The following is a 13,017-nucleotide window of genomic DNA, read 5'->3' as shown; positions in this document are numbered from 1 at the left end:
GATCTTTGTCGGGTCGGGTCGGGCACAATCCACATCACCTTTTTATATAAACAGGCTGAACCCTTTTTTTTTTTTATCAAAGAAAGCCCTTTTTTTCCCGAGAAAAAAATTCATTACCCCCCTACAGTTTTAGAAAGTGTATGTATAACTATGGCTTTTTTAATCAAATTGCCCCCAAGAATTTCATAAATGCTTTCACAAATGGCACCCTAATAGTTTGCCCCCCTGTTTGTTCAACTTTTCAAACTCTATTCTATTCTACTATCTATTCTAAACAGTGAAAAACATGTTTGTTTTAATATTGACTATTTAATTTAAAATCCAATCATATTTTATTCAACTTAAAACATTTAACAATTACCTTTCACAATAAAAGTTTATAAATTAACAAAAACACCCCCATCCACCAAAGTCACAGTTGCTTGCCAGCAACCATTGCCGGCCACCACCAACACCGAAACAATGCACAATCGATCGGATATGGCCAATTGTACGCCGATCAGGCCGATGATGACAACATTATATTGGTCGTTGTTGACGACCAAATTCTGATAATAGATCTGGCCATTTCCGGCCAGACACACAGTGGATCTGGCTGGAAAAGGCCAGATTAGCACACGATCAGCCAAATCCAGTCGGTCGTGTGCCATTCCAAAGACTGTCGGCCATCGTCCGACGGTGGTGGCCAGTTATAAACTTTTATTGTGAGGGGTGTTAACTAAATAACAAATGTAAGGGTTAAGAATAATCTAAATGTTTTCAAAAAATGTTTTCAAAAAGTGTACCAAACATATTCTAAAATCTTTTACCAAACAGGCCCATTTCAAACTAATACTTATGGGTGCGTTTGGTTTATTATTTTGGATAGGATTTTGAGAATAATATTGGGTAGTTGGATAGGGGAGTATTACGAGGTAAAATTTAAAAATTTATGAAAAAGCCCCTAAGTTTGCTAATTTAATTAAATACCCTAATATATAAAATGACAAAAACACCCTCACCACCTACAGTGCCAGATTCTGGCCACCACCGTCGGAATCTGGCCGGAAAATCATGTTACGACACAGACCGGTCGAATCTGTGTCGTAACGCGTCCTTATGGACTTTTTCGGCCAGATCCGTGGAAAAGGTTAGATCTACGGCCTGTTATGGCCGCGACGGCCAGAAAAGACCAAACCAATGGCCATCTTTGGCCGTCAGCGATAGCCAAAGATATGGTCATCATTTTCAATCAACGATGGCCAAGATTTGACCCCCATTTCTTTGGTCGTCGTTCACGGCCAGATCTGGCCTTTCCCAGCTAGATCCGTGGTGGATCTGGCCAGAAAAGGCCAGATCGGTGAACTTTCGACCATTTCTGGTCGACAGGTAGGTCGTTATCTGGCAAGTATGGGTCGTAGGGTGCTTTTGATAATTTTTAAACTTTTTTTTCAAGGTGTATTTAATGAAATTAATAACCTTATAGGGTTTAAAAGTAATTAAAAAAAATAGGGTAATATTTCTGGAATAATGAATAGGATTGGGAATATGGGCAGAAATAATAAGCCAAACATGCCCTATGTAATAAGTATTTAGAGTACGTTTGACACTTTATACTAAACTATGTTAGATTGTATTATATTAAAAAATACTTGATCATATATAATACTATATTGCGTTTGTGTAACATTGTACTAAAAAATATTCTGTTATATATAATAAAATTAAATTTAACAATTAAAATAATTTAGAAAAAATTAATTAATTACTTAGTTATTAATATCAAAATAATTTTTTTAATTATTATGTTTTTTATTTAAAATTTCATAAATAAAATTTTGGAATTATTTCAGATACCAGTTAATTCATAAATTAATTAATGTTATTCAAATTAATTATTATATAAAATATTTAATTTTAAATTAATTACTTCATACTATGCTATATCGTTTGAAAGGCATACCGTATTCTTTGCAACAACAAACTTATTTGCTTGGATCGTTATTTGGTTTTCGAATGGCTTCTTTCTTATGAATTTTAGCCATAGTGTAACTCTAATGCCAACAGATGAAAACATATAACTTATAAGGACAGTTTGGATCATATAATATTTTATTATTGAGATATATTATATTAACGGAAAGAAATATCACCTTGAATGGTTTGAATAAATTAGTGAATAATATGTTTAGTTAGGAGGATAAATGAGTGGGTATGTTATATAGATTGCTAAATTGTCCTCCTTGTTAAATATTAATATAATAGTATTTATTATTATTTTTTTTTTAATCATTTCTTTTAACCCCTTACATTTGAATTTTTGCTAAAACACCATAGCCATATAAAACTTTAATTTATAGCAAAATCACCCCCATCCACCCCAAGCCACTGCCAGCAGCCAGCCACCACCATCGGCCGCCGCTGGCAGTTGATGGAATGGCGCACGACTGATCGTATATGGCCGACCATGCGTCGGCAAAGCCGAAAATGGCCATGAATTTGTGATCCATGGCTAGAAAACAACTAGATCTATGGCCATTTCACGGCCAGATCTGTGCTCGTTTCATGGCCACATCTTTGGTCGTGAAACAACCATAGAAACGCCAAATCTTGTCGTTTTTGGGGCATGATCAGCCAGATCCCGCAAGTCATGCACTATTACGGCGACTGATGCTGGTGGCCGACGGTGGTCTTGGGTAGTTAAGGGTATTTTGTTAACTTTTCCTAAAGATTCCCACCAATTTATTCCAACTAACCAAACACCAAACACACTTTCCTAAAGATTCTCAGTAATCTTCGAGGTAATATAACTTTTCAGTAATCCAATATTTTCAGTAATCCAACATTCTCTAAACTAAACGCACCCTAAAGAATAATGATTATTCACAGCACATAATGGATTAATATTCTAATAGAAATAAAATTCTTAATCTGACAAAGGTAAAAGGGGTATCATCATATAGTTTCAAACTCTGAGAGCCCGTGTGATAAAAGTGCAAGAGTCTTCAAGCAAGTATAATTTCAGACCAAATATACAGTGGATCTAGCCTAAAAAGGCTAGATTGGCCCACGACCAACCAGATCCAGTTGATTGTGCACCATTCTAGCGACTGTTGACCATTGTCTGGTGGTGGTGGCCACAGGTTGGGTGAGTGGGGGTGTTTTTGTTAATTTATAAACTTTTTTTTTGGGGGGGGGGGGGGGGGGGGAGTAATTAACAAATGTAGGGGTTTAAAAAATAATCTAAATATTTTCAGAAAATCCTTTTCCAAAAATGTACCTAGAAATGAAAAAAAGATGGGCTGGGTTAGGTGGCTCAATCCTAACCCTGCCTGCCTCAACTTGGGACTGACCCGACCTGACCCGGCTTAAGGGCAGGCTGGGTTCAACTCGACCCAGGTATCCCCCGCTGAGCAGGCTGAACCTTCATAGGCCAACCTGATGGGTCATTTTAAAAAAAAAAAAACTTGTCCAACCTACCGAGTTAGCGGTTGGAAACCTGCTGGTCAACCATTTTTTTTTTTTTTTTTTTGCAAAAAACCCATTTTACCCTTAAAATATAACCGTTTTATAGCAGTTGAATGGGTATTTTTAGTCATTTTCTTTTCTCATTTTTCTCTATACATAGGGCCTAAACTTCTCATATTTCCTCCCATCCCAAATTCTCTCATTCTTTTATTTTCTCTATAAAAAGCTCTTAAATCTCTTTGTTGTCAATTTGCTCTCATTTTGCTCTTATTTTAATTTTTATTAGTTTTTGCAATTTTCAATTCATATTACCAAATTCCAATTCTCCAGCTTTAATTCTTTTATATCTATTTTTTTTTTTTTAACTAGAATGGATAGATATTTCCATCCCACCATCAATTTCGATGATGAAGAAAATTATCCTAATCCTCTTGAATTTACTAACATAAACATAGTAGATTCAAACAATCTTGCTTTCCCATTCTCAGAATTTGATACACCTCATAATATTTCCCCCCTTCCTCCCTGTGCTGCTATAGCTCCCAGTGGTTCCAAAGGTCGTTCTCGTAATCGTCGTCATCATCCAACTCCATCTAAAGTAGAAGTGGGTTCATCAACTGCAGCTACCAGAACTGACGACAGACACACATCAGACGTTTGGGTGCATTTTGAAAAGTTTTATGAGACAGAAAATAGAGTTCAAGTAAAGAAATAAAGATGCAAATATTGTGAAAATATTTATAAAGTTGATGTAGGTAATGATATTAATACTTTAAAAAAGCATGTTGGTAGACATATAAATCATAATAGAAATAGAGAAACCAATAAAACTCAAATAACTAGGACGAGTAATACTTGACATTATAATTCTGTATATAGAGAACAATTAACTTTATATATTGCTGCAACTGATCAACCTATTAGTATGACTGAAGATAAATATTTTGAAAGATTTATTTAAAATTCATTTTTACCAGAATTTAAAACTTATTCTAAAATTTCAACTAGAAATGATTTAATAAATTTGTTTAAGAAAATGAAATTAGAGTTAAGAAATAAAATACATAGTTGTCATGTTAATGTGACTTTAACTGTCGATATTTAGAGTGGTTGAGCTAAACAAGATTATATTTGTGTGACTGGTCATTATTTTGATAACGAATGTAAATTAAATAAATATTTATTGTGATTTAAATTAATGGATGTGAATCATAGTGGTCAATAAGTTTATTATAAAATTGTTGAAGTTTTATAAAAAATATGATACTGTTCAAAAAGTAATAAGTCTAACTTTAGATAATGCAAGTGCTAACAATAGAGGTGTAGAGGTGTAGATTTTTTTAAAATAAATTTTCCTTTTAATGACAATTTGAAGTTTGATATTTGAAAAAAAAAAATCAATTTAATTGAATTGATCTTTGAAAAGTTAACTAAAAAAAATTACACAAAATAAAAAACATTAAAAAATAAAAATAAAAAAATAATTTTTTGTCGGGCCGACCAGCACAAAAACCCGTTAGGTTAGGGTTGACGGGTCGGGCTAGGCTAACCCTTTTGAACAAAGAGGCAAGCAAGGGCAAGCCGGGTTAGCCCCAACTCGTAATTTGCACTAACCTGTCATGGGTTGGGCTGGGTCGGACCACTTTTTCATCTTTGAATGTACCAAACACATTATCATAATCTTATCCTATTTGATTTAATCAAATCCTATCCTATTTGATTTAATCATATCTTATCTTATTCAAAATAGTTATTTAAAAAAATCATATTTCAAATAATGTACCAAACAAGCTATTCGGTTTGGTTTAAAAAAGGGTTAACCGGATCCGGATTGCTAAACCGGTTTTTTTAAATTAATTTTTTTTTTTTTTTCAATTCTAAACCCTAAATCTAACCCTCTCCTATCCCAAAAGGACCCAAACCCGCAAAGTTTGTCTCAAACCTGTGTCTTTTGCGCCGACCAACCGTTTTTCTTTTCAGCTCACTGTCATCTGCCGCCTGCCGTCTTTCCAGCCACCGTCGACCGTCGTTCGCCCTCCGTGAATCTTCACTTGAGTCTTGACAACACACAACAGCAGCACTACAGCAGGTATCCTCCCGATTTATTCTCATTTCTCTTCCAAACCAATTTTCATTTCATTTCACGAACAGCTGCCGTCTTTCCAGTCACCGTCGACCGTCTTCGCTCACCCTCCATGAATCTTCACTTGACAACAGCTCTACAGCAGGTTCTTCCCTTCTTCTAAGCACTTCCTTCCAATAGGTCTTCACTTTAGAATCTTCTCTTATCATTCCCAGCTCTTCCTTCTAATAGGTCTTCAATCTACAATCTTCTCTTCTCATTTTAGGTTTCGCAAATCCAAGCCCAAATACAGTGAAGTAAAGCCTTCGTGGTTTCTGGCAAGCAAGAGGGTTTTAGGTTTCGCAAATCCATGACGACTCGAATCGCTCCTGGAGTCGGAGCCAATTTGCTCGGCCAACACTCTGCCGAGCGAAACCAAGACGCCACTGCTTATGTCGGCAATCTCGATCCACAGGTTATCACTGTTATTACTGCGTAACGCAAAGACCATTGTTTCAAACTTTATATGCTTGTGATTTGACTCTGTTCGTATGGTTTCAGGTTACCGAAGAGTTACTGTGGGAATTGTTTGTTCAAGCTGGTCCTGTTGGTATGTTTCATTACTCTTTTCTTTTTACTTTTTACTAAAAGCTTTCTAACAGAATTTATTATAATTTAATTACTATGATTGGGAATTTCAGAACAAGACTGTTTGGTTGAACTGACTCCATTATCATGTTAAGTTACCTTTTTACATAAAAACACCAAACAATTGTGTTTAAGCTCCAACAAAATGTATTGCTATTATGCTTTGGTTTGCTTGGGAAGTCTATGTTAGGTTTTCACTGTACTTTAGGGAATCATTTGCTGGTTGAATTAAACTTTTTTAGAACATTTATTTTAGTACATCGTTGGGTTCAGGTCATTAAATTCTTAAATATTGGGATTAAGAAATTAAGTTTTGAAATAAGAATGTAACAAAGGCAATCTGTTTGGAAATTGTTGTGCAAGCTGCTGATTTGAGCTTTCTATAAGGATTTAACCGTGCTTATGTTAATTTCTTTCTCTCTCCTGCTTGTGTATCAGTTAACGTGTATGTTCCAAAAGATAGAGTGACAAACCTTCACCAAGGATATGGATTTGTAGAGTTCCGAAGTGAAGAAGATGCCGATTATGTGAGTCATTCTCCCTTTCTACAGTTGATTCATTGCTTGTTTTTATCTCACTGCTTAACTTTGTAGTTCAGCTCCTAATTTTCCCTGCCTTCCTGTTCTCAAATGTGCAGGCAATTAAAGTGCTTAACATGATTAAGCTATATGGGAAGCCTATACGAGTGAATAAGGTATACAGTTTTATTTTTCCAATCTATCACTAGTTTTCTTTTCCCAATCTATCACTTGTCCTATATCTTATTTTGGGTACTTCGTAGTCAATTATGATGTATGTTTGTTTCAAAAATGTTCTACAGTTTTTTCTTGAAGTTCCCATATAGTTATATGTGATTTAATGGATTATATGATCTTTAATCTTAATGTTTGTTGATTCAGGCATCCCAAGATAAAAAGAGCTTGGATGTGGGGGCAAACCTTTTTATTGGAAACCTTGATCCTGTAAGTTTCTTTATTTGTATCAAAAGCTTAAGTAGTTCTTGAAACAATATATACATGTTTTGAATTTGTTTCTGACCTGAATTATCTTTTCAGGATGTGGATGAGAAACTACTTTATGATACTTTCAGTGCATTTGGAGTCATTGTTACAAATCCCAAGGTAATGCCAGTAACTTCTGCCTTGCTTATATTTTGGTGTGCCATATGTCAGTCTACATGTTGGCTTTATGGATGTTTAAATAGTTAATTTGTTCTGTTCTAATAAATTTTTTGTATATATTTGATGAATTCTGTTTACTATTATCATTAATTACTTTGTGATTTATTAAATTATATAGGTTAGTGTACTGGCCCTGAGTTGTGATAGAGTACTAGGGAAATTCTTATGTAATTTACTTGGGAGGTTTTAATTCTGTACTGCAGCCTGAGCAATGATTATAACTACCCAAATGAAAATTTCTTGTTCTAATGGTTCTCCAAGCTATAAAATTAAACAGATGTGTCAATGTCATTATACTGTTAAAGGTTGAGTCCCATTCCTACACCAAAATATTAGAGAGGCCTTATTCCTATAACTCTGAAGGAAGCAAAATGTTAACATTGAATAATTGAAGTAGAGGATAAAAGAAAATGGCACAGTTGTGCTTGGCTAATTGTCATCACTTATTCATTGCTTAATCGATCAACTTAATTCTTCATGTGCATTTGCATGATAACATTTATTAGAGACTTAGGTATTGCTTAATTGAGACAGAAATTATTTAATATTGGATAGAAATCTTTAATTTTTTGGACAATTTGCCTTTTTTGCGTGCATGTGTGAGGATATTATACAACTTTGTTTCTATGACATGTACATACATAATGCAGTTTTTGAATTTTCTTTTTAATCTCAACCATTCAAATTCATTAATCAAATGGCTCAACAATTTTGTAATAAATGTGGGGATCTTGAACTTAACCCCTATATACATATGAAGAGATAAAATGAAGAATATGTTCCCTACCCATAGGCAAGTCTATTAACCTTAGTTTGTGATGAGACGTGGATGATGAGAGTGTAGGAAAAGAGAAATAAGGTCGCAAGTAGAGAATAGAAAGGAGCTGGCAGGAAATTTCCATGGGTTTAGGCTGGGACAGGTGGCGATTGTGGGTTGGGACAGCAAAGGAATTCAGTTAGGGAGAGAGAGAGAGCTGGAGGATAAAAACAGAGGGAGAGAGCAGACTAGAGGAGAGAAGAAAATAGAAGCCCTCGGAGTCTAGTATTTAGGGGTAGCTGGCCCCGAAGTCCAGCACTATCTTGGGTTTTTTTGTTTTGAGTTTTGATTGTGTAGTTGATAGCTTTTGCTAGTTCATTTGTCTGTGTAGTTTGTTTGTTGGAATATCAATACAAGTGACTGTTATTTTCTGGGTTTTGGCTACAGTTTGCTGGTATTTTTGCTGGGTTTATCTTGATTGTTGTTCGTTGTTCTTGTTGTGGTTGGTTGAGCTGGGAGAGGTTCCTATCAGTTTGTCTCTTGGAAAACTTGTATTAGCGTCATTTTTTAATGAGTCTTTTCTGCTGTAATTTTTTCCTTTGATTTCAATAGGTGAAATTTGTATGTTGTTGGACTCAAATGTATACATTTTTGTTTCTCAGATAATGAGAGATCCTGATACTGGGAATTCCCGTGGCTTTGGTTTCATAAGTTATGATTCTTTTGAGGCATCTGATGCAGCTATTGAGGTATGTCCCTTGCACAAACCTAATACAATCACCAATTTTTTCCTGAGGAAAATCCGACATTCAATGGTTTAGGATCTAGACTCTAGATGAAGCTCTGGTTGTGTTTATTTTAGTTATAATTGTTGAAATTAAGTACGGTCTCTTGAAGCTTGGTGGTAATTCCAACTCAGAATAGTACCGCAATATTAGTACTGATACAATTATTTTACTTGATGTTTCTTGTTTGTAGTCTAGGGCTTTGGAAGACTAACACTCCATGAACATTTATGACTCGGTTTGGTCTATTTTGTTCAAATGTTGATTTCATTCTAATTGATTCTTATATTGTCAATAGGCAATGAATGGTCAGTACCTTTGTAACCGGCAAATTACTGTCTCATATGCTTATAAGAAAGACACTAAAGGAGAGCGCCATGGTACCCCAGCTGGTGAGGCTTCTTGCTCATTTGGCTGCCACTTTTATGTGTTTTTTTTCTCTTGTTATGCACTTACCAGTTGCTTACTCAGGATAGGATGAGAATTTGGAGGGGTCCTGAAATTCTGAGTTGTGAATTGTGTGGAGGGCCCAGGGACTTGCATGATCACCTGTTTTTTAGATACCCTTTTTCTAATGTCTTATGGCTTGCTGCTCAAACCAAGGGACATTTTCTTATTCGAACTATGGACTGGGATAATCTTGTTTTGCGGTGTGCAAACCTCTTTAAAGGGAAGAATATAAGGGCTGTTATAAGGAGACTAATCTTTGGGGCTGTGATCTATTTTATTTGGCAGGAGAGAAACTATAGATTGTTCAAGGGTATTCATAGGATTCGGAAGGATGTGGACAAGATCATCTTTGAAGAAGTTAAGACTTCATCTTTGTAGCCTTAGGTTCAAAGACTCTTTGAGGGTGCGCCTTGTTATTGAGGAGTGGGGTTTACCTGTTGGGTGTGTTGGTAGGGGTGGAAGGATAAATATCCTTTTATGATGTGGTGGTTTTGTCGGAATACTAGGGTAGGGGATGGTAATGTTGCTGAGCCAAACAGGAATGACAATCCTGTTTGGAGTAGCAAAATGACTAATCACTGCTATTTTCTTGTGTACTGGTAGGGATTAAGGGATAATTCGAATAACCTTACTTTTAGAAGGATGGGGTGGGATGCTTGGGTTGGTAATCGCAGTGTGAAATGTGAATAGCCTTATTAAGCACAATATCTTTACCGGTGGTATAGGAATGGGAGGCACTAGTTTGGCTTAACCCTTGTTTTGTTTAGGCCTTTTGGCTGGTTTTCTAGGTTTTTTTCCTTAGTTTCTTCTGCGTTTCCTCTGTTCACCTTGGGCGTGTCTAAGCTTTGTAGTTTGAAGGGGAATCCCCTCCTTTAGGCTTTTTTTTATTCTTTCTATACAATGTCCTGGACCACTTCCCCAAAAAAAAAAAAAAATTTGAAATTAAAGAGTGCTGCTTATCCTCCATAGATGTAAATCAGGGGATTTGTGTTGCACAAGCCTTGCACACAGAAAGGATTCAAGTTTTAGTCATTCCCTTACTAACTAATTGGATTTTGCTACCCATTTTGATGCAGAGAGAATTTTGGCGGCTAATAATCCAGGTACTCAGAAGAGTAGACCACACACTTTGTTTGCCAGTGGACCTCCGACACTTCAGAATACTCAGGCCAATGGTGCTGTTGGGGGACCCATGCCTCCTCGGCCTTTTGCAAATGGTGCTGCTCCAGGTCCTATTCCAGCTATTCGCCCAGCACCACCACCACCACCACCACAATCTGGAGCCTTTGCGTCCATTCAGGTTGCTGGACAAGCAGCTTGGCAGGGTCAGCCTCAGCAATTAGGTCAAGGAGTACCGCAACAGGTCCTGCCTCCGCCAGGTATGCAGTACAGGCCACCCCCAGCAAACATGCCACCACCTCCTCAGGTACCTTCAATGCATCAAAGGCCACCCCCACCACCAATGGGAATGGGTGGTCAACCACCTGTCTGGCGGCCTCCACCACCCCCACAGCAGCAACAGCTAGGAAGACCCCCCATGCAGCATATGGGAATGGCACCACCTCCTCCGCCCAATGTCCCTGCACCACCCCCAAATTGAAAACTTGAGAATTATCTTAAAAGCTGCTGATAACTCGTGATTTTTTGTCTGTATTTTGAATATTGCTGATTGTATAACTTTTTGTTAGTTAGAATGAATAGATGGTTCTATGTACTGATCTTAGTAATGAATATATATCCGATTATCAGTCAAGGAGGAGGCCATTAACATGTTTAAATGCTTATATTACACTCAACGAAATTTCTTCCGTGGGAGAAGTGTGTTTGTGCATTTGTTCAAGTACTTGTCATGTCACATCAATGTGCATTCGTGATTGAACAGGTGCATATAAGTTATTACAAAGACTCTGGATCCGAAAAAGTAAAAACCCATTTACAATGACAAAATTGTAGTATGAATGCATTCATGCTTCTGAGGAATCAGCAATGTATGAAGTTTAGTGCATGTAAAAGCAAAATGTACAGAAAACAAGTTTAAACAAATTGAGAATATTCTAAAAAGGCATGCATTGATTTCAATTCAATGCCATGTCACAACATGCTAAAAAGCTCAAGAAGACCTACAACCAGTGTCACATCGCAACATACTAAAAATTAATATCTAGGTCTATGGTGACGCTAATTCTGCGTTGCAAAAGGCTTAAAAAGTATATTTTGATTGTGTTGGGAATAGGCTTGCAATCGAACCGAACACGAACGAACAACCTCGTTTGAAACTCGTTCGATAAAAATGTTCGATTGTTCGATTTTGTGTTCAAACTCGAACGAACATAGGATGACTATTCATGTTCGTTCGATTAACAAAAGGTCAGTTCGTATTCGTTCGAATAACTCGTTCGAATGCCTGTTCGAATAAAAAATATACACCAACTCGTTCGAATAACTGTCTACATATATATTTGGTATCAATACCTATAAATTCATAGTGGTACGAGAGTTTATTGTAATATATGATTAATACAAATGTGTGATTAATTTAGGTTTAATTAAGCTATTATGTTATTAAATTTGTCATGCAATATATCATTTGATTATACAATATGTTATATTCATAAATTTGTCATATTATATTTAATTAAACTATTATATTATTAAATTTGTCATACTATATATCACTTAATTATACAATATGTTATGTTCATCAATTTAACATTCTATATTTAACTAAACTATTATATTATTAAATTTGTTATGCTATACATCACTTGATTATACAATATGTTATGTTCTTCAATTTATCATTTTATATTTATTATTTATTAATTGAAAGGCTATCTCATAATATTTTATTATTGATTACCATTAAAAAAAATTCATCCAAACTAAACCAAATATAATATAAAAAAGAAAAAAAATATATAAATTATAATAATGCATACCATGTTTTTCAAACATAAACGAACAAACAATCGAACAGATTGTTCACAAACGGATGGATCAGTCAAACGTATAATGTTCGCGAATATAATCGAACGAATAGCCCATGTTCAAACTCGATCGAATATATTATCGAACGAATATCGAACTGTTATCGAATGAACATCGAGTTGTTTGCGAACTGTTCAGTTCATTTGCAGCCTTAGTTGGGAAAGACAAAACACCTATTCTGATGTCATATAACATCAGAATAAGTGATTTATGCCGTCGAAAATGTTGGTGTTGGAAAAAGATCATTGGAAAAGCCCATTTTTCTTAAAATGAATGTCGATCTATATTTAAATAAATATATATTTGTTTAAATTATGTTTTAAGAAATATTTAATGAGTAAAAGACTTTTTCCCACCCAAGGTTTGGATGATCTGCATATTCCCACCCCTGGTTTCATTAATTACAAATCTGTACCCTTAAATAAACATAATCTCATTTCTGTTAACGGTGGAAGGGCAAGTTAGTCAATTAACTTTAATTTGAATTAAAATGTCAACTCAGTTATAGGGAAACGTAGAAAAACGTGTAGGATTTGGCAGCTGAATTAAATGTTTGTGTCTCTTCTCGTTTACCTAGCAATTCTATCTCTTTCTTCTCATTCACATTCCTAAGAGAAAACAAAAACAACGACAACCCTTTCACCTTCTCCTTCAAGGCTTCAACCCTTTCACCAAACAACCCTAACCCAAAAAACCCAA

General features: G+C 35.5%; 1 protein-coding gene across 3 annotated transcripts; it reads left to right on the top strand.

Moving 5' to 3' along the window:
* Positions 1–5,348: 5,348 nt before the first annotated feature.
* On the top strand, positions 5,349–11,108 carry LOC116107341 (splicing factor 3B subunit 4). 3 transcript variants are annotated; one of them, XM_031393622.1, is made up of 11 exons: positions 5,349–5,536; positions 5,614–5,675; positions 5,796–5,984; positions 6,071–6,119; positions 6,596–6,684; positions 6,795–6,851; positions 7,057–7,119; positions 7,213–7,278; positions 8,758–8,844; positions 9,179–9,272; positions 10,407–11,108. In XM_031393622.1, exons 3-11 carry the CDS (start codon positions 5,880–5,882, stop codon positions 10,928–10,930), a joined length of 1,134 nt encoding a protein of 377 aa, XP_031249482.1. In that variant the 5' UTR covers positions 5,349–5,536; positions 5,614–5,675; positions 5,796–5,879; the 3' UTR covers positions 10,931–11,108. The 3 variants fall into 3 exon arrangements, with proteins under 3 accessions (XP_031249482.1, XP_031249483.1, XP_031249484.1); XM_031393623.1 differs by having other exon boundaries at positions 5,599–5,675; XM_031393624.1 differs by lacking the exon at positions 5,614–5,675.
* The last annotated feature ends 1,909 nt before the right edge of the window (positions 11,109–13,017 follow it).

The sequence above is a fragment of the Pistacia vera genome, unplaced genomic scaffold, assembly GCF_008641045.1.
Source record: "Pistacia vera cultivar Batoury unplaced genomic scaffold, PisVer_v2 Contig531, whole genome shotgun sequence".
NCBI classification, from domain to species: Eukaryota; Viridiplantae; Streptophyta; class Magnoliopsida; order Sapindales; family Anacardiaceae; genus Pistacia; species Pistacia vera.
The sequence above is the reverse complement of the archived record's forward strand: the minus strand, read 5'-3'. Positions and strand labels throughout refer to the sequence as shown.

Bases quoted from the DNA above. Each gene is read 5' to 3' on its own strand.
- LOC116107341 (XM_031393624.1), top strand. From the start codon at position 5,880: ATGACGACTCGAATCGCTCCTGGAGTCGGAGCCAATTTGCTCGGCCAA. The intron at 6,120-6,595 runs GTATGTTTCATT...CTTGTGTATCAG, and splicing joins TGTTCAAGCTGGTCCTGTTG to TTAACGTGTATGTTCCAAAA. The intron at 7,120-7,212 runs GTAAGTTTCTTT...TTATCTTTTCAG, and splicing joins TTATTGGAAACCTTGATCCT to GATGTGGATGAGAAACTACT.